Genomic DNA, 26,685 nt, shown 5'->3' on the forward strand with positions numbered 1-26,685 from the left:
GTTGGTCGGGTATGCATGCATAGTGAGGGTAGTGTCGTAGAGGGTGCAGTGTTGGAGCGATGAACAATCGTGTAATGATCATGTTTCGAGATGTTTCTACTAGGCTCATTTGACACGCCAACTTTGGCGCCCAATATCTCGACAGCCAAAATGCTCTAGAAAGCTTGTAAACTACCCAATCAAAGCAGAGATCTTGCGCTTTTTGATGCACCAATCGCATCGCAAAACGGGTGATATTTAGAAAAATTCCGCCAATAGAAAAAACTACCTAACAACTATTTTGGACCAGAGTAGTAATTACAAGTTCAAGATATCATGTATAAACAGCTCCAAATAAGACCCAGGCAGGATCAATTGGAAGGGCACACAACTATGGGAGCGTGTAGTGTAGGCTGACTGTCACAAAAGCGCTGCTGCGGGAGGTTAGTGGCGTGAAGTACACTATGCACGTTTACTTCGGGTCACCAGGTTCCCGCTGCAGCGTCTTATGGCGCTATCTCTTATCCACGCGCTCGCTGCAGGACCCCAGCCATTCATCGTGTTATTTAGGGTATTTTGAGGATTCCTCAAACGTGGCGTTGTGCGACAATTCTCCAGGTATTGTCCAAGAGGTATAGTACAGTACTGTAGTGTACGGATCAGTGTGCTTTTGAAAAGTCACCCTAACCACTCTCACTACTTGACTTTTTCGACAGGCTTTTTGGCCAAAATATGCTGTCACATTCCTGGGCCGGTACTAGAACCACATGTTGTGGAACCGCTTCGCCAATTGTAACGACCACGGGCGGTGTATAATCTTCGGTTTTTACTTCGCTCAACGCTTCATACCTCGTGCTTCGACCGAGCTTCTTCGAAGTTCGGTCCTAGTAGCCCTAGTTATCCGGATTCCCCAGGGGAAGGACGGATAACTCTTTCCGGGGATCGAACCAACAAGTTAACAGTAAGAAAAGCTGACTTGTAACGACACACCAACGGCGGATGGAAAGCAACAGTGAGGTACCCGACGAGCGCAATGGAGACAAGCGACTCAACCTTGAAAGGGGAATGACGTTTCACTCGGGAAGACTCTGATTGGATATTAAAAAGGAGTAAGGTGGCTCACCTTGCGAATTCCATTAACAAGTCATATCAATTGACCATATCTAGCGACGTTTGTAAGAGTTTAAATCAGGGCAAATAAAATGTCAAAGTATGGAGCTCATACAGCCGATCGGTGATTTGCCGAAATTTTACCTTGAATATTCAGTATGGGAATTTTACGGCTTTGACGAAACATAATTATTGATTTATAGAGCAATATCATATGTACGCAGTAATAATATTTTACAGGTTATACTTGATTTGAAACAGGCGAGCCCATCTTTAAGTTTGTATACTATTCCCACCATAAAATTTTGAAGGTGCCAGTTGTTGCAGGCTTTTATTTTATCCAATATCAATTCTTGAATTCTATTGGGTAGTGCAACTCGGCAAATCACAGATCCGTCACGTTATTGCATTACTGATTTCCCCCCGACACCATGACAAGCAGTAAAAACGACCTCTACTCAACACTCTTTGCTGCCACGTGCTCGCTAAAGGCAGCCAAGTCATTGTCGAGAATACCAGTTCGATTCCAGCAGTTGGCGACGGTCGATGGCGCAACAGAGCGCCAAGCATCTTTCGCCCATCCCATTGCCTCAATGAGAGGTACCTCATACAACTTGTCCTGGCGCCTGACATTACCTCTTCGATTTGGTCTGGGGCATTTTGAAGTTGCCGCTGTTTGACCTTTGCCTTGAACGATGCGATAATGCCCGCATCTTGCGGCTGAAGGTAAGCAGTCGTGTTGGGAGGTAGCATTTTCATACTCACATTTGTCAACTGAGCTTCGTCCTCAAGCTTGTGGGGTGGCGCGTTGTCCACGAACATCAAGACCTTCCGGTTCTCAGAGACCATTCGGTCGTTCAACGCATGCAGGTACGTGTTGAAAATGCTCCCATTCATCCAAGCTTTCTTGCTCGCATGATAGTCAAAGCCCAGTTCCTTGCCAGTTTGTCGGTTGAAACATCGTGGCTGCACCGTGGTGCCAATGAACAACGGGTCTATAACGTCAGATTCACCGGCGTTCGTGTTAAGTGCAAGCGTTATACGCTTCTTTGATTTCTTGGTGCCAGGTACGCGGTGTCGGGTAATCGATCGATGCGGTGAGAGGCAGTAAAAGAAGGAGGTTTCATCCATATTGTACACGTCATGTGGACTGAAACCACTTGTTGTATTTAGGATATCTTGACGCCCGACGGCGACGGGCCTCAGGCGGTGTTGATGCGGCCTCTCCGTGCTGGATTTTGGAGGTAAGGCCATGTTTTCGTTGGAATTTGTATAACCTCCCTTTTGAAAATGCCAGGCGGCGGGACATTGGGACTTGGAGCTCGTCGCAAAGTAGTTCGTCATTTAAGTAGCAGTATTTTCGAACTATCGCCGTGTTGTGTGGCATCACATGAGGAAAAACAATGTAGAAACTTGATGTGCAGGATGATTTGCTTCGGACCTGTACATATTTGTGTTGAAGAACGTGACGAACAACATGTCCGCCAACACACTTTGAACGGTGGAATCTATGCTACCGCGGCGTTGGGTGGCATGAAACTACGAACAACATGTCCGTCCGGGGACACTTCATGTGAAGGGCAATGTGCTTCTGGAAACAGTAGGTTATCCCACCTACGATACGGTGAAAATATACAGTTTTCCGTGAGAGGTCACCGGGTGTGGCACTATAAGTCCCACGCGACTTAACGTTTGGCCCTGAGACTTGTCGATGGTCATAGCAAATGCCAACTTCACTAGAAACTGGCGTCGCTTCAACTGGAAAGGGAGGTTGGATTGGCTGCCCTCGTCGACCAAGATGATGCTCGGTACGAAGACTCGCTTTTTGTCAAATGCGGCGCCCATGATAGTTGCCTCGATGCACTTGGTTGACACTTTGACGGCCCGCAATCTTGTCCCGTTGCATATGCCCTGGGAGGGGGTAGTGTGGCACACACTGGTCTGCGGCCATGTCGCGACGGTACTTGGCATAACCATCGACCTCCTCGGTTGTGGTGGCTTGCAGGGACTGCGGAAAGCCTTTCTTGCACTTGCCAGTCTTGTCGGTGCAAGCCCCCGTACTTGGAATCGGTTGTCCATTGTCGTCGTATTGCACATGCGTGCACGTATGGGTCATGAAGTTCTTCACTGACTCGTGCAGCTGGGGGTTCTGGTCATGGGGAGATGAGGAAAACATGGTATTCCACAGATTCGCATGCTGTTTTACCGGATCAAACCTTAGAACCAAATGCTTGACCGCTTGCTGACTTATCCGGATAGTTGTGATGTCAATATCAATCATGCATATTTTACGTTACAAATCGAATACAATTTTTCAATGAAGTAAAATAAAACGTGCTAGTACTTACACGTATACTACAGAGAATGTCGAACTACTAGATAAAATCCAATTATGGCGAATACCATTTGTAGATCCCGAATGTCCTTGTAGAAAGGACGATAAATCTGCAAGCCGAGACGTTTGAATGGCGATATTGCGCCAGCATATTCTTCACAGCACATAGTTCTGAGATCCATGTTGCAATTCAAATCGAATGCTGATTTGAACCAATGGTGGGGAGTCCAAAACAACGAATTCGTCGTTTTTTGCTCTGAATGCGTGTTTAGGATGTCATATTCAAAAGCCTACATCCATCTACATTTCAAAGAATTTATATATAGCAATATGCTGATAGTGTGGTCTAACAAAATCCATTCAAATCAGAGTGGATGGGGTTACTATTAACGGTGATATCCTTGCTCAAAGATCGCAAATTTTGAATTCCGCGAAGATTCGAGGATTCATACGTCGTTCTTCGACCGATCTTCTTCAAAGTTCAGTCCTCATCTTCGAATGCAGACCTTGTTATCCGGATTTCCCAGGGGAGGGACGGATAATTCTATTCGGAAATAATCCGGCAAAGCCGCCGGGGATTGAACCGACGACTAGAAAAGCTGCCTGTTGGGTAGTCGCCAATATGTGAGTATCTGAGCAAAACTTCGACAAGAAGTGAAAACTTCGACAATAGAGAGGTTTTGCAAGTGTCCGTTCGCGTTCGCGTTCCACTTTGCTGCCAAACCGAAAGTCGACCTGTCAAACCTCATATGGAATGCGAACGCGTACTCTTAAATCTGATTGCCAATCCGCTTAAAGTGCACATCTCACGGACTAGCAGTCCGGTCTGCTGTGTGATAACTACATATGATTGGCAGTTCTTGGCCAATCAAGAATTGCACGACCCTCCAGCCACACTTGACACGTCAGATTTGAGTGGCGGGTGGTGCAGTTCTTGATTGACATGGAGACACCTCAGCGCCGCCGCGTCTTCAACGACAAAGAAGATGTCATGCTACTTCGTCAGGTGAATGCTGACCGCCCATTCCAAGCGAAAAAAAGGGGGGTAATGAAATCGTGGGCGTCCGCTCGCAAACCAACTTGCCGAACATGAAGACTTTGGACGCCCGTCTTTCGACGCCAAAAAAGGCACTGAACCGCTTTGGGACATTGATGGACGGCCACATGCAATACAACGCTGAGTCAGCGAGGGTGTCGGGTGTCAGTTAAGACCATGATGAGAGGATTCTCCTCCTCGACGAGCTCCTCACAGCGTACACCGACTCCAAGTTTCAAGAAAAAGCACGCCACGAGCGGGTGGCGGCGGACCAAGAGAAAAATGAAGTTGACGGAATGTACATTCGAAACGAGGCAATCCAAACGATGGGTAAGCGGAAGTCTCTCGACGATGACTTTGAAAAAGCATCGGGCGCTGGTGGGCGTTTCATGAAGATCACTACTGCCATGCAAGAGGATACCAAGGCAGATCGGGAGTTGAGCAATGATGAGCTGGAATTTCGAAAGTGTAAGTACGACAAGGAACTCGAGGAACGCCAAAAAGACCGCGAATTAGCCTCGCAGCAGTCTCGGCTTCAACACGAAACAATTCTTGCCATGTTAGCAGCCATGAAAAAGTAGTAACGCGAAATTTACTACGCATTCTGTAAAACAATGTTTTATTAAAGATCAAAAACTCCGTACATATTTAGATACTGCTCCAGATGCGGTGGCTCCAACCCAAAGTAGTCGCTGATTTAATTGCCCCGAAAATGGCAGCAGTGGCAGTTGGTCGAAAACATTGAAACGGACACAATTTTTGCCACAGGGGACAACCGGATTTTCGATAGGTTCTTTTACGTAATAAAGGCCCACAACGACTTCATAATCATGAAGTTCCATTCGACAGCTTGGCGCACGCGACTCATCCACTTGTTGAACTCTCGCTTCTTCCCCGAGAGGTCCACACCTTTAAATCCCGACAAAAGATGTCGGGATATACCATACGCGGGGTCCCCGTAAATGAAGCAGTCGGAGAACACACTTGGTCGCTGGGAGAGGTACTCCAACAAACCATTCATCCGCAGAATTGACGGGGCCGTAGAAGCGGATGCAAATGCCGTCAGGGGCCGCAGTAGTTCAGGCAGTGGATGCGCTTGTGTCCACTGTACACTTGACGCTGCAAATTACTGCCGTCACCCTTCGCCGAAATCGGGCAGGTTTGGACCTTGGTTCCATTGATAAATCCGTAGACATTTGACAAGGGTGCACCTTTGGCGAAAATGGCGTTGCAGTAGGTACCCATGTTGTCGTGAACGAGCCGATCGTTGAAATAAATCAACGATTTCCACCGATCAAGTATTTCGCCAATTACATGGAGAAAAATTGCACACAAAGCAGCCCGTGAACGCCCAAGCGTCTGTGTCATGGTGTGGAACCGAGTTGGAAATGCCAGACGGCCGAGCAGAATGCACATCGCTTCGTCCAGGGAAGCACAGTAGCGTTGAGTAGTAATCACCACAGCCGGGAGACCAAGAAGATAGCCCAACTTCTTGATTCCCATGACGTCGAAGCGAAAGTCGAGCAGTGCGTTGGCATAGGACAACGCATTGAGATTGTACCGGATGTCTGGGATAACTGGGCGCTCAACGTAGCTTAACGCACACAGCACTAAGAAACGACGTCGCTGTGTCGTTGTTTTTACGAAGGGGGCAAGCAAGGACAGCTCCCACTGCGTGAGCACCATCGCTGACAAAGTGATTTCCTGCCTTGAATGAATTTCCCATTACTTATACGGATATTTGTGAGCAGAACGCGAACGCATTCTTGCAAAACAACTATGTTTCATATTCCGTTGGAACTGCATCTAACACAAAAAGCATGGTTCGGAGCAGAACGCGACGGCGAATGGACACTTGCAAAACCACTATAATGCGTGAGTAAGTACTTAGTACTAGGCGTACTTAACAAGGACAAAATTGGAGGTGGTATTTATTGTAGTAAGGACAAACCAACGTCTGATGGAAAGCAACAATGAGGTCCCCGACGAGCGCTATGGAGACAAGCGACTCAACCTTGAAAGGGGAATGAAGTTTCACTCGGGAAGCGCCTTCGTCGATTACTGTACGTTCGAAAGTCAGCAAAACAACAAACACGTAGTGGTACGGTTGTTTGTTCGCCCAGTACATTCCACGTGACGGCGTACAAGACATCCAATAATGCACTCGAAGCGGCTTAACCGCCTTGGTATATTTCTTCCGTCATCCCAGACCATGTCGACTGTAGATCCATCACCATGCTCACGGTGCGTCAAATTGTCCAACACCCGAGTGTTGTCAGCACCATGCAAGCCATAAACATCGAGTTCCCCACGCTGTTCCGGCAAGAGCACCACAACCTCATTTGGGACATAAAAGGGCCCTTACAAGCGAGCAAGTAGGAGTCCGCACAGGCAGTTCTTGGCATGCTCGTGGTGCTCAAGTGCAATGGTATGTTGCTGACATCGACCCTGTGAAGTGGGCTATGTTCACGTACATCGGGGAGACGATGTTGTATGGTTGGCGCACTACGAACTTTGTGGAGAGTGAGCACAACACTTCGCGCGTCAACGGCTGGCTAATGCTACACGTTGCCGTTTTCATTTGTTCGCGCGTTTGTGGATTTTATTCGCGAAGACTTCTAGAAAGTGAGCGATCGAGCAAAGACGTGGGTTGAAGAAAGCTGTAAAGTATCTCCTGGAGCACTGAAGGCGTACGATGAGCAGCTCCAACTGGTTGGACATTATGCTACGAACCTTGTTGGCGACGACATAGTCAATGTGTTTTCGACGAAGTATTTGCTGAAGGTCCTGAGGCGAGTCATCATGTCGAAGCGAGATTGCAGTTGCGGCTACATGGACCAGCAAGGCACCCCATGCCGGCACATCATCGCTTCATTGGTGTCAGATGGCAACGTCAACAGAGTGTTTAGAGATAACTGAAACATTGAACATCAATCAGGGCGTCAACCACAAGAACAACTAATCCGTGCAATGTCGACGCCAGCTCTAACTATCACCACATCGACCACTACCGACCATCACCACATGCACACCCCGTCACCACGTCCACGCCAACCATCCTAGTGGTGGGGTCTGTCGTCATCGAACCACCTGTGGTGGTCGATGAGTAGCGGTGGAGTCATGCCTATGTCAAACAACTTCACATCAGCGCTCTTAGTGCAAAATATAATTTGCGCTTTTGAGCTTTCCAATTTTAACCAATCATGTGCATTATGTTGTACTGGAAAATATACAATGGAGTGATGTGGTGGTCACATGTGCAGCAATCGTAGTCGCTAGTGTAGCAGTGTTTTTGGGCATTATTCTGGAGCGTAGGGGTGGGGGGGGCAGTGGTGGGTGGTAATCACTTAGACTAGCAGTTAGTACCACTACCACCCCACTTAAAGAGGGGCTGGCCTGTTTCAAATCAAGTCTTAGATTTCGGCAAATCACCGATCGCCTGTTTGAGCACCAAACTTTCACATTTTCTTTGCCCTGATTTAAACTCTCATACTTGATTTGTATTCGGAGGATGAGATACAGCTCAAAAAGGTGAGTCGGCACTGCAACTTTCACGTCGAGATAATTTGAACTTCGCCAGATATGGTTGATTGAATGGAGCTCAAAATCGGCAAATCACTGATCCGTCACGTTAGTCAAAGTGATGGTAGTGGTCTTTGTCGGGGAACGGTAGTTATGACTGCTGGGGCTCCAGAGACCATGACTGGGGATCATTACTATTTCTACTGCTGATCTCGACAGTTGAGCTGTGTAGGGGTGATTGGAGGACCACCACTGGTGGTTCGATGTTGACAGACCCCACCACCAGAATGGTTGGCGTGGACATGGTGGCGGAGTCTGATATTTTGATTTCAACATGAACGAGTGAAGTGTCATTCCCCTTTCAAGGTTGAGTCGCTTGTCTCCATTGCGCTCGTCGGGCACCTCACTATTGCTTTCCATCCGCCGTTGGTGTGTCCTTACTACAATAAATACCACCTCCAATTGTGTCCTAGTTAAGTACGCTTAGTACTAAGTACTTACATATTGTCGAAGTTTTCACTTCTTGTCGAAGTGTGTACCCTAGTAAGATCATTTTGTACGAATTTATACAGACAGTTATCAAATATACAATAGATGTGGCCATTGAGTGCAACATGGTCCACGTGCACTGCACGAAACACTTTGAAAAGGAAATCGTGGCCAACTGCTCCGGACTTGGCCCCTTGGAACCGGACTACAGGCGAGAGTGCTTCGCATTGATATACGACAATATGACACCAGATTACTGCGACCGCAATCTCCCCTTCGCGTTGGCTACGTTTGCCTAGTCAGACAGGGCTAGCAAAAGTATTCAAAGTATTTGGACACACCGTTGTAAAGTCTGTCGCGCATATACAGGTACAATTATATAGTAACATTAAGGTCAATTCTCAAGTTTCAGCTAGGATCGATATTCGCATGCAGCTGCCTTGCCACACAGCGTGGAGAAAGCGTGAAGTCACTGATAAAGGAGCACGGTATCATTAATAATCAATTAAAAATGCCTGACAAATATGTAGGTCACAAGAAGCAGGAACTTCGAAAATTGAATTTATTTCAATTGTTCGAACACCTCGTCTGGCGGTTCACACGACATCAGACCAATGCGCTGGGTGAGTTGGTTGCTACCATCATGGCCAAGGCTGAGTGGTCATCGTACGTTGAAAAGCTGTGGCGCGCTAGTTACAGCATCATGCGTGAATGGTCATTCGTTCACTGTGACGGTGACATGTGGTACGTGTCGGACGTTGCATTGCTCGACGTCACCGAGGCTCGCCACCACGTCGAATTGTGCCCCACTGGAGCATTTCATACCTGCAACTGCTACGATTTTCTGTCGTCGATGATTCCATGTGTCGGCATTTGCCAGGTATTTATTTCAAAATTTCAATATTTTTGTTGTCAATGATGAATACGTCATAAAATTAGGTATTTTCTCGAATTGACAAGCGGCTATTTGCAGTCAACAATATGGCTCCACGGTGGAGACTATCGTATCACCCGCTGTATTTGGAGGCATTAAAGCATCTGAATGTGATCGAGCCCATGCCGTTGACGATGCGTTCCAGTTGAGTGCGCCAAGTGCTGCCCCATCCAACCACAGCGTGTCATTAGACGTCTACAAGAAGGTACACGTCCCCACCAGTTGCGCCATACGAATTACCAGTTTCCAAACTCGTGCAGCACGATTGAGCAGCAAGTTGCAAACAACTCGCATCTGTATCGACTCTTTATGACGAACCTCGCACCCTTTGAGGATGGCGTCGGAGACGAAACTGTGCGCGGGTCGTTGGAGCCATTTCGTCTGCCTCAAGATGCGGCATTGATCGCGTTAACGTTCTCGGATTGTCCTGTGGTGACGGCACTCGTTCGTGCACCTCACACGAGATTTGTGGCGACATTGTATCTGAATGTGATGTGCTAATCTTCAAGGTGGAAGCAGCGTACAGATGCGATGTGCCTGATGAAATTGAGTACGCTATCAAGGCTTTTCGCCTTGTGGAAGCCGAGGTTCGCTGTCATGTGGGGTTCTTGCCCCGTCAATTGATCAAACACAAGGAAAAGTACAACAACAAGACTGCTATTGTGGTGGAAGATTACAGGAACTCCCCAAGCAAAGCGAAGCGCGATAGGTCCGTCCAAAACCTTGGCATTGCAAAGGCAGTTTTGATCAAACATATTGAGGATTATCATAGATTAAACTGATGCAATATAACCGCATTTGCACCAAGCGTTGAGCACGGTCGTTTCAGTCATCGCGTTCCATGCAATTGAAACCCTTTGCAGTACAACCTCCCGACTTGGCGTCGGGACAACCGAGTTGCCGGGCATGTTTTTGGACCCCCATATCATGTATTGGTGCCGTACATTGTCCTTGAAAGGCTTGTTGATTCCAACATTGAGGGGTTGGAGAACGCAAGTGAATCCACCTACAAGATAGACAAATATTATTAACATTGCACGGAAATAACATTATATTACTTCGAAGTAGTAAATACATGCAGTATAGTACTGTAACAAAGCAGTAAATCAATTACTACGTAGTAGCAAGTCAGTAAATCAATACTACGCAATAAATATAGTCATACGTAATTTACGTACCTGGAATAATTTCCAAATCGGTATCGACGTCAGCCGATGACTGCTTGTGGCACTTGTAATCTCGGTCAGTTCCCCCGACATCTTCTGACCCTGGCGCATGGGGCGTCGAATGTCAGGAACTGTCGTCGCAAAACCTTTGGGTCGAGGTTATGGCTTTGAGGACAAGCATTTTCGTGCCGATGGCCACGTCAGTCTCGTAAATAGTTGAAGTACTCCAACATGCACTTTTCCACTGCGGGTTTTGCAACTGGGCGAAGGGTTGATTGTCGCGGCATATGGCGATCGACGGACCGCAGCCTTGAGCTTCTCATGCGACTGGACCCAACGCAGTACTTGATTACCTAGCACCCCGTGTCTCTTGGCAAGAGCGTAGACACTGGGGCCATGTCGAAGGTGTTCTTTCACGATTTCGAGTTTCTTCGAGACCGTGAATGTGACGGGCTTTTTCCGGATGCGTGGCATGACTTCTGAGGCCCTCGGCGCGAAACGATCACTTTCAAATTTTATTCTGTATTATATTCAATCAGAGCAAAGGGGCCAGTGGTCGACGAGGGTATTTTGTCGTTGAGTTATACCAAATATATCACCCTTTTCCGTCATTTTTCATGGTTCAGATCAACGACAAATACGACAGTAATTGATGTGAAAAGAAGCAATCATGAACAAAGGAATAAAGCTGCAAAACGGACAAGTGGCGGCTAAAACATACAATACAACCCTTAGTTCGAATATGAAACACATACAACCATCAAAACGGACTGAGGACATTGTGGGAATTCATGTACCTCTACATGCAGGACACAAATCATGGATAGAACTGGGAAATTGAAGCATGCACGCACCGCCGAGTTCGGCTGTCGTCGGGCGATGTGAATGATCTATGCATTCAACCAAGTGATAGCATTAGAGACTTTTAGCTAGTGCGAAATCTTGACTTTCCAGACTTAAACTTCGATTCGAACTTCGAAGCTTGCAGACTTTGCTCGGAAACAGGTCTGAAAAGTGAGGAAGTCATCACACTTTTGGCCTCGAAGTCCGCAGACATCTGACTACTTTCCGAGCCAATCAAATTGCTCTATTGAGGTTTGCTCCACTCACATCAACATGCTCCGACTCGCTTCAGCCGAAGCATAGGTAGTTAAGACTATGTAGTGTTAGGATAGTGCACAAGCGCGGGTATGTACAGTGATGCAGGACGCTAGTCTGAGTTTGTAGCTCAGGGAAGTACATCACAGTATACTCCCCGCCGCCGCGCACCAAGCCGCCGATGATTGCCGCCTGATCACCTATGCCAAGGCATGGACGACGGGCGGCGAGCTCGGTTCTGACTACGTAAACCTATGTTTGGTCGCCACGATACTTGACGGCCAAACAGAGCGAGAATCTTGACTCAAGATCCTCAAACTTCGAAAGCAGCGGGCATTAGGGCCGCTGAGCTGTAGTCCGAGTCCCTACAGTCCAAAGCGTTCGATGACTATCGTTTCATAACGTCGCACATGATACACAAATCCAATTCTACACGCCCTTATGTGTCTCTCGTTGAATTGCGCGCAATGAAGTCATACCGGTAGGCACAGACTAAGAACAGGAGAAGGAATACTGTAATGGATGGTGTTGGCTTGGTGTGTCGGCATTTACTTTTCAGACTTGCTAAATCTGAATTCTTTAAACTTCCAACTTCAGACATCGATAAAATCGAACGAAGTACAAAGTATGTAAACTACTCACATTTCGCACTTGCTAAACGTCTCTATTAACGCAACACTCAACATCATTTACATGTTGTAAGAGACAACGTACCGTAGTGTGTAAGCCCCAACTTGACGCCAGCGGAATCGCTTTGTTGTCGTTGGCCTTGGGACCATGAACTTTGTTGGGCAATGAAATGGCAGTGACCCAAAGTCAAGTATCCGGATAGTTATTCAGATGCGCCAAAAAATGGAAACCCCCAAACCTTTTTACGTCGTCATGTCGATGTATTGAGGCGTAGTTGTTGTAGTATATTATGATCGCACATTCCATGGAGAATCTTTGGCTCCGCACTGCATAGCCAGCCCACAAGGCAATACTTTATGTAAAAAATACCGTGTTACTAACAAGGTTACCGTACATCGCTGTACGGTAGAACTCCGGCGCATGTCCGCGCTGTGTGTCATTTGCAATATCAAAAGTTGTTCATGATTACCAGTGAATTGTGCAGTTTGGTCCCGAGAATAGCAGATATAACTTCGATTTGTACTTTTCAAATGTGCAAAAGCGAGTGAGTTGCATAAACGACCTCCCTATAATTACAATTCTGTAACGAAACGTGACATCCTAAATCACAGAACGGATTATCTAATCTAATACACTGGGGTCGGTGTAACAATCACCCAGGTTTATGGTGAGAATAGCCAAAACGAGTGAAAAACACAAAAGTAGTGTTATACGTATACTCGAGTATTGATTAATATTGACGTGTAGCGAATTGCGTAGACAGGGCAATTATGTTTTAGCCAATCAAATGTATTTTTAGAATAGTCTCACCCAACCATAATAAAGTTTAGCTGTTGTCGACAAAAAATATCGTTGCATGTTTCAGACTAATTTGGCGGCGGCATGGCGGTGGCGGTGCACCTGACCAATTCCCCGAGTGAGTGCGTTGCACACCGACTCAATTGGTCAAATGCCCACTCGGGAAATTTGTGACGAAAAGTTCTGGCCCTTAATGTGAATTGTATACAAAGGTTTGTGTGCGGAATCAGTGTTTCGTCATCAAATCTACCAAACCCTTTTACGTTGTCATGTCGATGTATTAAATCGTAGAAGTTGTAGTATACTGTATTGTGATCGCCATTATATGGAGAATCTTTGGCTCTGCACTGCGTAGCCCTTGTCAAGAGAGACACTTTGGCCTGTCTGCTTTGGCCTTCTTCGCTGGGTTCAGACATCCGGATCGTATCCGGAGAGTTAAAGTCAGTTTGTTAAGTCACTTTTAGTTTTGCCCCCGACCACGCAAGTGTACCTCGTGCCCTCGCCCCCTTCCTCAAGTGCTACGCTTTCCTCGTCCTCTTGACAGCCCTCAAGGCAATCATGTAAAAAATACCGTGTTACTAACGAGGTTGCACTCCATGGAATATAAACAGCATTTTGACGAAAAACGTAATCAATTTCGAGTGCGTTATAATATAGAATGTTGCCTAAACCCACACATAACTATAAAAACGTAATTAAACTGTGTTCACATACGGCTGTCGAACGTCCAAGCTGGGTTTCGCGACATAATTCCATCACTTTTGACTATTTTGAACTGAGACCAGTGCCAAATTGACCGATGTTTTGGTACTATTGTAGGGGCCATTTGGGAAGGTACACGTGATAGCTTTTGTGTAATATAATATCGAAATATCGTGTGGTGAGCAGCGCATCATTTTCTCCCTATTTACTATTAGCACATCAAACCGAAAATTTAGCATCATCAACGGAAAGGTTATGTAAAAAAAACGAAGTCACCCCGCCAGCTATGCGGAAGCCGACCTCTTGAATTAGTCCTGTGAAAGTAATATTAGGTTTTACTCCATACATTAATATTTGTCAATACGTTTTGACGTCTCCGATCCAATTTAAACCAATAGAAGTTGGTTGTTTTTACCCTACCCCATTCAGGCTAGTTCAAAAAATATCAATGGTTTTCATGGCCAAGTTTGAAACTGAGCCTTTGTTCTTCGACATTTGCTCGTGATGAAGTAGTTTTCACGTTTTATTTCAAGTTTTTTTATCATATTTTTCACAATAATCGGACTTCATGGGGCAAAGTTATGAACGCATGAAGTGGTGTACTTTCCCAATGACCCCTACAATAGTATGTTCTGTGTCAACAATTTCGTATCTGCTCAAAGCTCATTCGCAAAATAATGGATGTCATATACTCATGTAAGCTCGAACCATACGCCACCACCCTCGACAGTACCCGCTATGATACTTCGTTCATCAAGGACCGGAACGCGTTGCCAAGCGACTCGAGCGCATCCAACACCACATGTATGTCGATGGGAAATTCACAACCAAACGTGCCCTGTGAACTGTTCTGCAAACTCGATGGAACACAAAGTACAACTGCTTAGTCTGTGTGCTGGAGAACCGGGGCGTTCTTGCCCAACTAGTTGTTTCCACGGTGTTCAAGGACATCAAAGGCTCCACTTCCGCCCACCAGAAGGAAACCGAGTTCAGCCGCATCGTGGAGGACGCCATTTCTGGGGAAATCTTGAGGCGTTGGTTGTGTTGTTGCGTCCAACGTGCACCATTATTGGCAAGTTGAAAAGTGATTCATGCTGCCTGTCGGACGTGTACCGTGTATTCATCCGTCGTTCATTAATACTGAAGCCATGGTACAGCCGCCCGAGCTGGAGAAGAAATGTTTGAAGATCATCTTTACGACAACAGCCGCATACTGGTGGAGTATATCGTGGAAAGAAGCAAATCAACCACCATCTACATCTGGTGCTTGGGGAGATCGCCGGGTTTGTTGACGCAATGAAGAACCCGTTGACGAAGGCTCGCTCGTTTATCGAGGAGTGTGTGACATCCATGACGTATGCGCACCAAGTCGGATCGACCAAGTTCCCAGCTCTGTATGTGGTCGATCAAATTCTGTTCAGCGTCCCGACTTCCCAAGAAGCGGCGGAAAGGATGTGGAGTATTTAATACTTCAATTTTCACCAAGCGGCGAAAACGACTGATCCCCGACAAAGTGTCAATGCTGGTCCAACCGTACATGAATGGCGATAGATCTTCTCGCGGTAGTTTAGTGAGTGTCATGATGTGAGATGAAAGCAACGGAGGAGGTAGTGATTACGACGATGAAACCAAAGATAAGGAGTACGAAGTATACTAGATACAGTTTACGTAAATTACTTTTGTTCATAATTGTGATTGAAAAGATACATACTAATGGTATGTACGTCCCTATGATCAAGAGTACTATTAATAATCGAATTTTGTTTGATTTATTTCGAAGTGGTTAACTGGTAATATATAGGGGTCTTTGTTAATGTTATGAGATTGTCACACGTGTCGCTAAAGTAATGGGTCAACCTAGTGTGCGCTACTTTATGTAATGTAAATTTTTACAATACGTTTGTGTTTGCTGTAAAGTGTATTGTATGTCAGTCATTTGAATTAACTATGCAGACTTTCGAGAAATTTCGTAAGGCAGTGTAGTCTCTCGTGTATTATATACTTCAAAGTACAGTATAGAATCCTCTATGGTACGAGAACATTCATCCGACGAGGAAACACCAAGGAACGCCGAAGAACCATTGCGGTCGCGTGACCGGATCGAGGAGCCGCGAGGATGCGTCGCACGACGGACCGTGGAGAACCCGTTCAGATCTCCCCAACGACAATAGCCACCAGCTATCGACGAGTGGCAACCGCCACGTGGTGGATTTTACACCCCTGTCACAACCCGAGGAACACCAGCTGCCGCTCCACCAACGACTGAAGCAGATGGCGCTTCAGTGCCGTTGACAGCCGACAACGACCCGTCGGGTGTTTGTGGTGTTACGGATATGGGTAGCGATGGCGGTTACGGCCGTACGGTGCCCCAAGTTTGAAACGCGCCGGCGATCCCGCAGCCGCCGACATTTTCAAGCTCGACCAAGGCCGAAAGACGCGCTTTTATGCGCGAGTACCATAAGTATCTGGGGCAGATCAACGCTCTGCAGTGCAATGGATCGCGTCCGTTCGCGATGCCCGTGGGTGCCTGCATGGACCCGTTTTCGAAGCACCGGATTGCCCTGTTCGATTTCAACCGCGACCACAATTCCGTCACGAACGAAGAGTGGGTCGCATGGTTCAAGTCAGCGTTTGAGGAAGACCCTCAAGACCTGGCGTTTTGAAGCAACGTATGCAGCAAGCGATTCGTTTCAATACGAAGATCTTGGACGCGGAGTCCCGAGTCGGTCATATGTTGGACGAGTTGATGCGCTCGTTGGAACAGGACCATCAGGAGTGGGTATTCCATCAAAAAGGCGAGATGGTCATCGAAGTCGTGACGGAATCGATCAAGCCAGAATCGCTGAAGACAGTGATCCACGAGCAGCTGCACTTGCCGCGGAACAAGGCGTTGAAGAGCGACGTATTTCGTTACGTTAACTGGCTGTGGACCTTTGCAGCTGGCCACCAGCTATACGTGGGACTCGAAGACGAGTCTAAACCTTCCCCAGCAGCGAAGCCGGTAGAAGCTCCACGAGGCGGCAGTCCTCAATTGCCAAGACGTGACGGCGCCGGGGAAGACGAAGCCAAAAAAGTGGCAGAGTCGGCGAAAAGGCATACCAGGGGAAGGAGCTTCATTGGCTGTAGTGCTAGGGTCGCGATGGATGCGAAAGTGAGGTAGGGGAGGTTGAGGGACGTATGGCACGGTAATAGTTCGTTGAGTGGAGGTTTATAGGGTTGTGCGTGGTCGCGTGGAATCAGTAGGCTGAAAGCTAATTGGAGGTGATGTTCGATGGCGTTTGGAATTGGGTCCAGATGGAGTTAGGGTTGGAGCATGGGAGGGAGGTTGGCAGGATGGAGTAGAAGCAGAAGTAGGAGCAGTGGCAAGGAATGTGTTGGTGTTGGAGAGTTATGTCGAGATCGAGGACGTTGGTGCTGCATGAAAGGGGTGCGTGAACGACGTTGATGGTAGGAAAGTAAACGAGAGCGTGATGGTAAATGATGTCGACGGGAGGGTGAGCGACGTCGTTGGTGAAGTGAGGATGAGTGACGTCGAGAGCGTGTTCGTAATCGACCAGATGATGAAGAATGGCACAGGAAGTGTGATAGCTGTCGACGAGGTGATGTTGAGCAGGAGAAAGAGCTTTAATCGAGAGGGGGGTCGAAGTAGGTGTTGTAGGAGATGTGAGTTGATCGTCACGGGTTGTTGGTGTGTTGGATTTTGCGTGCTGGGGATCGTTGGCTGTCATGTCGAGGTGTCGGCTCACGCTGGCGTACAGGGGATCGGACTCGTGCATGTTTTTGATGTTCGTCTCCACTGTCATCATCATCACCGTCATCGCGATGGTAGGTCTTTCCATGGTATAGTTGATGATCGTCCATGATTCGACGTGATGATGGTCTGTTGTGAGTATCGATGACTTTCTTCGGTACGCCCGGACGGATCTTGGTGTGGCGATAATCCTCACGGAAGTTGTTGCACTGAGTGAGGAGGATATGGGTGCCCGATCCGCAGTAGAAGAAGGAGGCACACAGAAGGCTTTGACATGCTAGATGGGCCAAGCTTGCGTTGAGTAGGAGTGAGGGTGGATGCCGCTGATGCCGCAAGTAACCATCGTTGTTTCGATGAACTTCGTCGTTGACTTGTTCGCCACGCCCGCTTCTCGGAGTCAGATTTGGTTGAGATGGCTTTCCAAGTCGGCTCTGGTACTCGTCAGGGTCGCTTCGTAGTCGACTTCCGAGGGGGTGTAGTCTTCAATGGTATAGTAAGAGAAGTGGCCATTGCCAGTGGCGGCATCCTTGAGCTGGATGGTCGTCCACGAAACGAAGACTTGTGCCGTGTTGTCCAAGAGGACACCAGCGTAGGGAGTGATTGACATGGTTGGGCTCATAACCTGTCACGATATAGGAAATGGACGGAAGCGTCGTGGGTACGAGAGGAGAGGTAGCACTAGAGGCGCAGAGTGTCCGACATAGGACAAATCACTTGAGCACAATAGGGGAAAACCAAAAGTGAAATTATGGAGAACAAGCTAGCAGAAACCGTGCAAGAGGTGAACGCTGATTGGTGAGAACACTGAAGATGGGATGACGCGGAATGCGTTACGTTACGTCACGGTGAGAAGGGCGACGAAAAGCTCGTGACTAAAAGCATCTCCACCGTATCCCCAAATATCGATGTCCCTATCCCCAAAACCTGTTACATTGTGGTACCTTTGGAGTTACGGATAATATGGGGATGTATCCGGGTGTTTTGGTCCCCATTTCGCCAGATTTGCCTCGGACGTCCTAATAACTGACCGGATAAGTCCCAAATTATCCGAACTGTAGCGTAAAGTAACGATACAGCCGAAGTTTTGAGTTATAGCGTTAGGATAGGGACCCGCATTGGAGATGCTCCAACGCATCCCCAAATATCGATGTCCCTAACCCTAAAATAGAGCCAGTTCATTGTTTTGGAGAAAATTCCGTTTTGGGGAGCTGTCCTCATCCCAATTTGCCCCACGCTGGAAATGCGGGGCTGGAAAGGTCACTGAATAATGGATCGATTAATACTGTTCGCATCGCGTTACCTGTAGTGAGCACTACGAAAGCTTTATAGCGAAACTGATTATTCTACAATGTTTTGAGTAGGGGTTGCCATGCAAGTAGCCAACGTCCCGGTACATGTACAGTCTGTAATTGTCGTGCAGATTAGCAAAGACAACTAAACTCCACGATATCGAAGAAGAATATGCTGCGGTGGATGCTGGTTTATCCAAGATGAGCGGCCGCAGCGGTCACTCATCTTGGACAAGCCAGCGTCTGCCGTAGCATTGGAGGATAGGGACCGGTTTCCACTGACGCAGCAACATCGGCGCATGGACCACATGTAACCGTGCCCCTCGTCCGGTTGTTATCCGGATGACTTGTCGATACCTCGTCAGTCCAAGGTGTCCTCTCGAAGATACCAAGGTGTTCTCCGGGAGATTCATTGTGTCATCCACGGACTTGAACGACACCCTGTGTACACCAACCAAACAACGGTTAGTTGCGCATAGCTTAGTGATAGCGTAGGAGCTTTAACGCTATCAAATCATTCTTGATTCTACCATCTCCTACGCCTTCCTCTACGCACGCTCACACTTGGTAGCACTCCACGTTCGCCCAGTAGATCAACACTATGTCCTCCACCGTCATGACGGCCAATGGCCACACCCTACAGGACTCTCTCCGACTCGCTCAAGATGAGAATGCTCGGCTCGCGAGCGCTCTAGAATCATCGGATAACTCATCGGCTCCTCGCCTAAAGCCGATCAAGTTGGAAGTCGCCAAGTTCAGTGGTGCGGAGTCCGACAAACTTCTCCGCTGGCTTTTGCAAGTCAAAACTGCCTTTGACGCCCTCGGTATCTCAGACCAAGCCACCCGCGTGGCTTTAGCGATGTCGTACTTGAAGGGATGCGCGGAAGATTGGGCGTTCTCCAAACGCTTGACAGATTTTCCGTCCTTCGCGACCTTCAAGAACGAACTGAAGGCAATGTTCTTGCGGCTCAACAGCAATTTTCGTTATCGCTCGCAATATTTGGCGTGTAAACAAGGGAAACGTTCCCTCCAGGAATTCATCCTTGACTATTTAGCGGATAATGTATTGATGAGGAATCACTCCCCAAACCCCTGCGTGTGACCGCATTCATGGACGGTCTCAAACACACAACCAAGGCCCCGAGCACACACAGGTGTTTCGCGCCTACCCTCAAACCTTTGAGGATGCCGTCCGAATCGCGCTTTCGGAGTCGTGTTCCTCGTCCTTCAGACACACGTGCGCGGACTCCGCGGATATGGATGACTCCATGCTCGCCTAGGTGTCGGACGATCCGCACGTTTTCAATTGCGGTCGCACTCGACACATCTCTTGCGCTTGCCCGGCTCCTCGCCGTGTAGCGTCAACCGCGCCCTCTACACACGGTCCTTCCCGTGCTCCGCCAGACAACCTCTCACGTCGTCCTCCGAGCGATCCTCTAGCCGATTCCATCGCGAACGACACGGTGCCTCGCGCTCGCTTTTCCGCTCCGCTCCGAGCTCGGGTGCGGCGGGAAAAGGTCGCTCCCAGTAGGCGCAAGGCGACCTACTGGGGACACACTAGGTCCTCCGGAGGTGTGCGGCGCGTGTTTTACACCTTGTAGACCTAGTTTCGGATACGTGTTGGGCTACAAGCCAACAAAATGATTTGTTTGGAACTTCTCGTGCCTAGCTTCCCAGCCAAGCTCTCTGCTTTAATCGATTGTGGGGCACCGAACAACTACGCCAACCGCTCCACCTTGACTCGCCTGAACCACTTACCCCCTTCGGACCCCTCCGATCGGGTTCGCGTCAAGATGGCCGACGTCCACACTGCGTCTCAACCACGCATCGTCGTCGACGTTCCCATCACCTTCGACGGTTTCGACTCGGTCGAACCGTTCTATCTTATCCATCTCGATGAGAGATGTGTTCTCGTCATCGGCTGGAGTCCCACCAGCCTTGCATCGATTGGAAGGCTAAATCTGTGCACCAGGTCACTTGGCTCAACGCGAGCCAACCCTGGATTCATCGGCGGGTTGCCGATCGCCTCCCCCCATCCACTACCAACCCGCTTGATCCTACGTTTGAGGCGATGAGTAATGATCACTCGCCCCTCCTACCCCGCAGCGCGCTTGTCGCTGACGTGACCCTACTGGAGCTAGCCACGGTGTTGCACCCTCCATCCGTTCCCCCAACATAGTCGATCTCTGTTGTCATCGGTGCGGCTCTGTCATCGCCGCCCCGATGCAGTGGTCGAGTCGTGCAAAAATCGCAACTACCTGGTCGTACGACCTGGTTTCGGTCTGTTTACGGATCATCGTAATCTGGTATATATCTTCAACCCAAGTGGCTCGAACGCCAATATGACCAAGTAGAAGACGGATAAATCTCGATCCCAGACGGTGCTGTTGACTTGCAGCATTGGATTTGTGTGATCGCTCACCAAGCAGCCAGCGGTCACCGTCGCAACCATGCAACGACCAAATCGGTGCCCGCAACGTTTGCGTAGAAGACGCTTTCCATGAACGTCGAAGCGTTCGTACGTGCTTGGTTGCACTACCTGTTCATTGACCGAGAAATGGTTCCCATCCATTAGGTTCGGCCAAACGAGCTCATACATTTTCGATGCCCCTGTCAGACACATTGTGACGGGAGACCAAGTGGCAATTCAAGAAATGCACCACAACGTCGCAGTGCGAAGCGACAAGTTGCATCAGCAAGTGCGTGGGCGATACGACCGAAAAACCCAAGCCAAGTTTGCGGATTTTTCGGTCGGCGAATGTGCGCTTCTCAAATCAGTTGTGAACGGTCCGACAATTGGCCCTGGATTGGTGTGAAGCATGCCACGTGACCAGAGTCATCACAGATCGTGTGATCGAGACTCAGGAGCTGGTGCCACCGTACGAAGTCACGTTGGATCATTCGTGTCGCTTAAAGATATACCACGAAGTTGGTGGAGAGGTGATCAAAGCCCTCGAGGTTTAGATTGCATTTGGCGATGGAGGATTTCACATGGAGCGCTTGGACGAAGCGCCAAGCGTGGATTGTCAACACGAAGTTTTGGTGAAGTGGCGTGGACTCGACGTTGAAGCATCGTCCATGAAACCTGCGGCGAATTTGGTGGACGAAATTCCTGTCGTTCTGCGCAAGTGGGCGGCGGCCAACAAGGAAGACCCTGCTCATCAAGACAATGGACTTTCCGTAGGAAGGAAAGAGTTCTGCCGGGTGCAGAGCAATTGGATACCGCGTCGACCCCTTGCAAACACACACTCTGTGTGTGTGTAGGTAGTCAATGCCCCTTACTGTAGTTGCATATATCTAGTAATGTTAATCATACACTGTACTACGTCACAGAATGTCCACGTATTAATATTTGTTGCATGTAGTATGTAGCTGAGTCACGAAGATTCGATTTCCGTTTAGAAGCAGGAGGCAGTTTAGTACAAAGTACTACTTCACATCGTGCCGTGCAGCTACCAGTACAATGAGATTGTTGCATTCTACATTTATTCCATACTTGGGGAAGGGGAAATCGATGAAGCATTTGGTCAAAGTGAGAAGTTGGCCGTGCTGCTACTGCGACGTACTGGTTCATGGATGCCGTTGTAAATTATGCTCTGAGTGGATTTCAAGGGAAATTGGAAAAAGATCTGCTACTACACCTCAGCTATGCTGTTACTCTGCAACTTTTCCACAGCGCAACTATAAAAATTTCCGTGAAGTACAGTGTAGCTCGTAGCTACGCTAATTTTAACAGTGTTAATAAATACTACTAGTAGTACAATAGTGTACTTAACGGAACGGAGAAATGTCGCATTTGTACATTAACTCACTGTCAGAACAGCTAGCTACATACCCTCGTAGCTCACTTCCTCCCCAGTCGCAATGCAATGTTATACTGTATTCATTTAGGTAGTACAAAACTACTAGTAGACGAGTCCGTTCTTGATGAGCATGGCTTCGATCTTGGGGTCGCGGCCACGGAAGAGACGGTAGCCTTCCATGAGGTCTCGGGTGTTGCCGGCCGAGTAAATAAACTTCTTGGCGCGGTCGGCCGTGTCCTTATGAAAGATGTCACCGGCTTCGACAAACGCATCGAACGCATCGGCATCCAACACCTCGGCCCACAGGTACACATAGTACCCCGACGCGTACATAGACGTGGCAAAGAGGTGGACGAAATGGGGAATGCGGTGGCGCATGACGATACCCGCGGGCATCTGGAGCTTGTCCAACGTGGCTGTTTCGAACGCCGTCAAGTCAAGGCCGTCCACATCTTCGATCGCATGCAACGCCTGGTCGACCAGCGCGCACGCCGTGTACTCAACGGTGGCAAAGCCCTGCTGGAACTTGAGCGCGGCCATAACCTTGGCCAGCAGCTCCGCCGGGATGGGCTCGTTCGTTTCAAAGTGGCGCGCATGCTTTGCGAGCACTTGGGGCTGGCGCACCCAGTGCTCCATGAGCTGGGATGGTAGCTCGAGAAAGTCCTTAAGTACTCTTGTGCCCGCGAGGCGCCGGTACGTCGAGTTGGACAGCATGCCGTGCAGCCCGTGGCCAAACTCGTGGAACAACGTCACGCAGTCGTTAAACGAGAGCAGCGTCGTGGGGTGGCCCTTGGTGAAGTTGGTGTTATTGATCACAATCGGGATCTCGGCCGTGCCGACGTCGTCGATGTTGCGGCTCTGCGACCGGAACTCGCTCATCCATGCACCGCTTTTCTTGTGTGCGCGGGCAAAGCTGTCGTGGAGGAACAGCGCCACGACGTCGCCGCTGTCGTTCGTGACTTGGTACACGGGCACGTCCGCGTGGTACGCCTTCAGATCTGGGCGCAGCTCGAATCGAAGCCCGTACAACCGGTGGGCTACATCAAACACGGCTTCTACCATGCGCTCGAGGCTGAAGTACGGCTTCACGATCGAGTCGTCCAGGTCGTACTTGGCCGCGCGGACCTTTTCCGAGTAGAAGCGCCAGTCGGACGCGCGGATCTCGGCGCTTTCGCCGATAGACACGGCGTACGCAGACAATACATCGCGCTCCTTGTTGGCCGCCGTCTTGGCCGGGGTCCACACGCGGTTGAGCAGCTCCAAAACCTTCTCCGGGGTCTGCGCCATCGTGTCCACGGTCTGGTAGTCAGCAAACGACTTGTACCCGTGCAACTTGGCTTGTTGCGACCGAAGCTTGAGGATCCGAACAGCCAAGCTCAGGTTGTCGCGCTCGGGAGAGAGCTCGCCGCGCGACGTCCATGCCTTCCACACGCGTTCACGCGCGTCGCGGTTGGGACAGAAGGTAAGGAACGGTTCCACAAGGGACCGACCGAGGGTGATCACATGACCGTCCAAGTTGCGGTCCGCGGCAGCTTGGCGCGCGGCGGCGACAATGTCGGCGGGAACGCATTCGAGTTCGGCCACAGTCACTGGCACCGTGACTTCGCTTTCGTCCGTGGTGACTTGCTGATGGAACTTGGTCGTCAATTCCGCGAGTTCCTTGACGATCGCGTTGTATTTGTCTTGCGTTTCCTTGTCAAAGAGCGCGCCTTTGCGGACAAAGTCCAGGTAAAATCGCTCCACGAGACGCAGTTGCTCGGGGGTGTACCCGCCCGACGCCCGATGGCTGTGCACGTGCTGAATGCGTTCGAACAGACCGGGGAAGTTCGTCACCTTGGCGTGATGCTCAGCCAATGGCCCCGTGAGTTCAGTTTGCACGGCTTGGAGATCGGGAGGGCAAAATGACGCGGTGAGGTTGTAGTACACGCCGGCGACGCTTTGAAACAGGGCACCGGCACGATCGAAGGTCTTGATCGTGTTGTCAAAGGTAGGGTCCTCGGGGTTGTTGGCGATTTGCTTGAGTTCTTCGAGGTGCTTCTCTTGGCTCGACGCGAACGCGGGTTTGAAATGACTCGCTTTGATCGCTTCGAAGGGCGGGAAGGAGAACGGTCGCACGGACCAGTCAGCCAGAAGGGGATTGTTTGAGGTAGACGACATGCTTCGCACACGGAGAGAGGGAGCAGGAGCGAGCGGCGACGGAACGAAGAGCGAAGAAGTGCGTTCGTGGTGGCCGATTGCTGATTGATAAGCGTGAAAGGACACAGTAAATGTATTCCCTTATATGGAAGTGTGGACTTTCTACAATACATTAGGCAATATGAATATGGGACGTGTCACTTACTCTTTGATTGGAAACTACTTATACAAGGTAATGTGCCTTGAAGATCGGACCGATGCACATGTCACTCCCAAGATGGGCATTTTCGCTCGCCCCTTAGAACGTACATCTCCAACGTATCCCCAAATACTACGAAGTACGTAGTACGATTTGTTTAAGCAGGAACTTCTGCGACATGTCAATTGATAGATTCAACAAATTACCTCTTTTTTTGGATATTTAAAATAAATGGAAAATATAGTATTACAAAAGTAATGTAATTTAGAAGTCAAATTAGATACAAAGGCTCAATTCCGCTAAATATATAGCATTCTGTTTAGCAGTGAAACACTTCTGACAGAGATCTTTAATGCATACAAACTTCATGTTATATAAATGGAATTCTACTGAAACGTTCAAGTTCAGTCCCAAACTTTCACAGGTCATTTCGTCAGCTAGTTACCGAGTAATTCCCTGATAGAAAGGGTAGTGTTACTCTTACAAATAAACCAGTACTTTGTGTTTACATACGAAGCACAATGCTAACGTTATTCCCGGGTTAACCTCTCGGGCGGTTAAGTTACATCTCAGTGATGAGCAATCTTATTTACTAGATGTACTTACAGTTAACCCCGATTACTAAGTATTGTTTTGTGCTCATACTCATTTGGCTATGTGTAAATCGAACTAGGCTGTAAAAATGGACATCATGGTATGTGGGAATTATTCGTTGATCAAACAAGTTCTGCCATACATAATATTTATTAAGTATAAGAGATCTCCAACGGCGTTTTTATTTCTATTTCAATTCGAAGTTACGGATATAGAATAGAAACTCTTGCTCTATCCGGAGGGTTTGTTGCTATATCACGCGAAAATAGAAATTCTGTGGGACGAAATTTCTAAAAAGTCCGGATAGTGCCAAAATAGCAACCGTAAAAACGAAGTTTGACTTTAACCTATGCTTTAGCAATAGGTTAGAATTTACCGTTGGAGATGCTCTAACAGGTAATTCAAGTCTCTCGGGCACCTGCACATTCCGATAATCAGAAATATTTGATTATGGAGGAACTAAAAGATCCCACTTAAACCGTTGGAGATGCTCTTAGAGCATCTCCAACGGTTAATTCTAACCTATTGCTAAAGCATAGGTTAAAGTCAAACTTCGTTTTTACGGTTGCTATTTTGACACTATCCGGACTTTTTAGAAATTTCGACTCGCAGAATTTCTATTTTCGCGTGAAATAGCAACAAACCCTCAGGATAGTGCAAGAATTTCTATTCTATATCCGTAACTTCGAATTGAAATAGAAATAAAAACACCGTTGGAGATGCTCTTAACAAATCAACTACAGTACGGTACCTCCAGACGGAAATAGAAGTACTGGGACGGACGGAATGCAACGCCCACCGAAGATTTTTGAGTATCAGAATAAATTTCATCCAATAATACTCAAGATTCGAAATACTCTTCTCTTATTGGTGGAATTTTTATTCTTCGCGCCAGCGGGAAAAACTTGGCTTTGAAAAAATTACGTGCACATCGAAATATGAGTCGCGCGTCGTATCCGATCTCAACAAAGCTAGAAGCCATCGGCCTACTTGAGACCTTATCTGGTCGAGAGGTGGCGAAGCTAATGGGCGTCCCACGACGAACTGTACGATCATGGTACGCTCAGCGCTTTGAGCTCCTTTCCTTCGATGGCAACAAGAAGAACAAGAAGAT

General features: G+C 48.3%; 8 protein-coding genes across 8 annotated transcripts; 6 read left to right on the forward strand and 2 right to left on the reverse strand.

Moving 5' to 3' along the window:
• Positions 1 to 4,513: 4,513 nt before the first annotated feature.
• Positions 4,514 to 5,041, forward strand: H257_01006 (hypothetical protein; the record flags this gene model as incomplete). Its single annotated transcript, XM_009823985.1, has 2 exons — positions 4,514 to 4,622; positions 4,677 to 5,041. The coding sequence occupies 2 exons, from the start codon at positions 4,514 to 4,516 to the stop codon at positions 5,039 to 5,041; spliced, it is 474 nt and encodes a 157-aa protein (XP_009822287.1).
• A 215-nt stretch (positions 5,042 to 5,256) lies between these two features.
• Positions 5,257 to 6,146, reverse strand: H257_01007 (hypothetical protein; the record flags this gene model as incomplete). The annotated part of the gene is made up of 2 exons (XM_009823986.1): positions 5,257 to 5,579; positions 5,792 to 6,146. The coding sequence occupies 2 exons, from the start codon at positions 6,144 to 6,146 to the stop codon at positions 5,257 to 5,259; spliced, it is 678 nt and encodes a 225-aa protein (XP_009822288.1).
• A 549-nt stretch (positions 6,147 to 6,695) lies between these two features.
• Positions 6,696 to 7,570, forward strand: H257_01008 (hypothetical protein; the record flags this gene model as incomplete). Its single annotated transcript, XM_009823987.1, has 2 exons — positions 6,696 to 6,835; positions 7,444 to 7,570. The coding sequence occupies 2 exons, from the start codon at positions 6,696 to 6,698 to the stop codon at positions 7,568 to 7,570; spliced, it is 267 nt and encodes an 88-aa protein (XP_009822289.1).
• A 1,544-nt stretch (positions 7,571 to 9,114) lies between these two features.
• Positions 9,115 to 10,187, forward strand: H257_01009 (hypothetical protein; the record flags this gene model as incomplete). Its single annotated transcript, XM_009823988.1, has 5 exons — positions 9,115 to 9,351; positions 9,470 to 9,610; positions 9,679 to 9,849; positions 9,915 to 10,114; positions 10,178 to 10,187. 5 exons carry the CDS (start codon positions 9,115 to 9,117, stop codon positions 10,185 to 10,187), a joined length of 759 nt encoding a protein of 252 aa, XP_009822290.1.
• Positions 10,188 to 16,470: 6,283 nt separating this feature from the next.
• On the forward strand, positions 16,471 to 16,959 carry H257_01010 (hypothetical protein; the record flags this gene model as incomplete). Its single annotated transcript, XM_009823989.1, has 1 exon — positions 16,471 to 16,959. The coding sequence occupies one exon, from the start codon at positions 16,471 to 16,473 to the stop codon at positions 16,957 to 16,959; it is 489 nt and encodes a 162-aa protein (XP_009822291.1).
• A 2,496-nt stretch (positions 16,960 to 19,455) lies between these two features.
• Positions 19,456 to 20,440, forward strand: H257_01011 (hypothetical protein; the record flags this gene model as incomplete). The annotated part of the gene is made up of 2 exons (XM_009823990.1): positions 19,456 to 19,902; positions 20,120 to 20,440. 2 exons carry the CDS (start codon positions 19,456 to 19,458, stop codon positions 20,438 to 20,440), a joined length of 768 nt encoding a protein of 255 aa, XP_009822292.1.
• A 192-nt stretch (positions 20,441 to 20,632) lies between these two features.
• Positions 20,633 to 22,103, forward strand: H257_01012 (hypothetical protein; the record flags this gene model as incomplete). The annotated part of the gene is made up of 6 exons (XM_009823991.1): positions 20,633 to 20,707; positions 20,812 to 21,003; positions 21,328 to 21,353; positions 21,415 to 21,599; positions 21,658 to 21,797; positions 21,888 to 22,103. The coding sequence occupies 6 exons, from the start codon at positions 20,633 to 20,635 to the stop codon at positions 22,101 to 22,103; spliced, it is 834 nt and encodes a 277-aa protein (XP_009822293.1).
• A 641-nt stretch (positions 22,104 to 22,744) lies between these two features.
• Positions 22,745 to 24,799, reverse strand: H257_01013 (hypothetical protein; the record flags this gene model as incomplete). Its single annotated transcript, XM_009823992.1, has 1 exon — positions 22,745 to 24,799. The coding sequence occupies one exon, from the start codon at positions 24,797 to 24,799 to the stop codon at positions 22,745 to 22,747; it is 2,055 nt and encodes a 684-aa protein (XP_009822294.1).
• Positions 24,800 to 26,685: the final 1,886 nt, after the last annotated feature.

The sequence above is a fragment of the Aphanomyces astaci genome (genome assembly GCF_000520075.1).
Source record: "Aphanomyces astaci strain APO3 unplaced genomic scaffold supercont1.2, whole genome shotgun sequence".
Lineage (NCBI taxonomy): Eukaryota > Oomycota > Saprolegniomycetes > Saprolegniales > Verrucalvaceae > Aphanomyces > Aphanomyces astaci.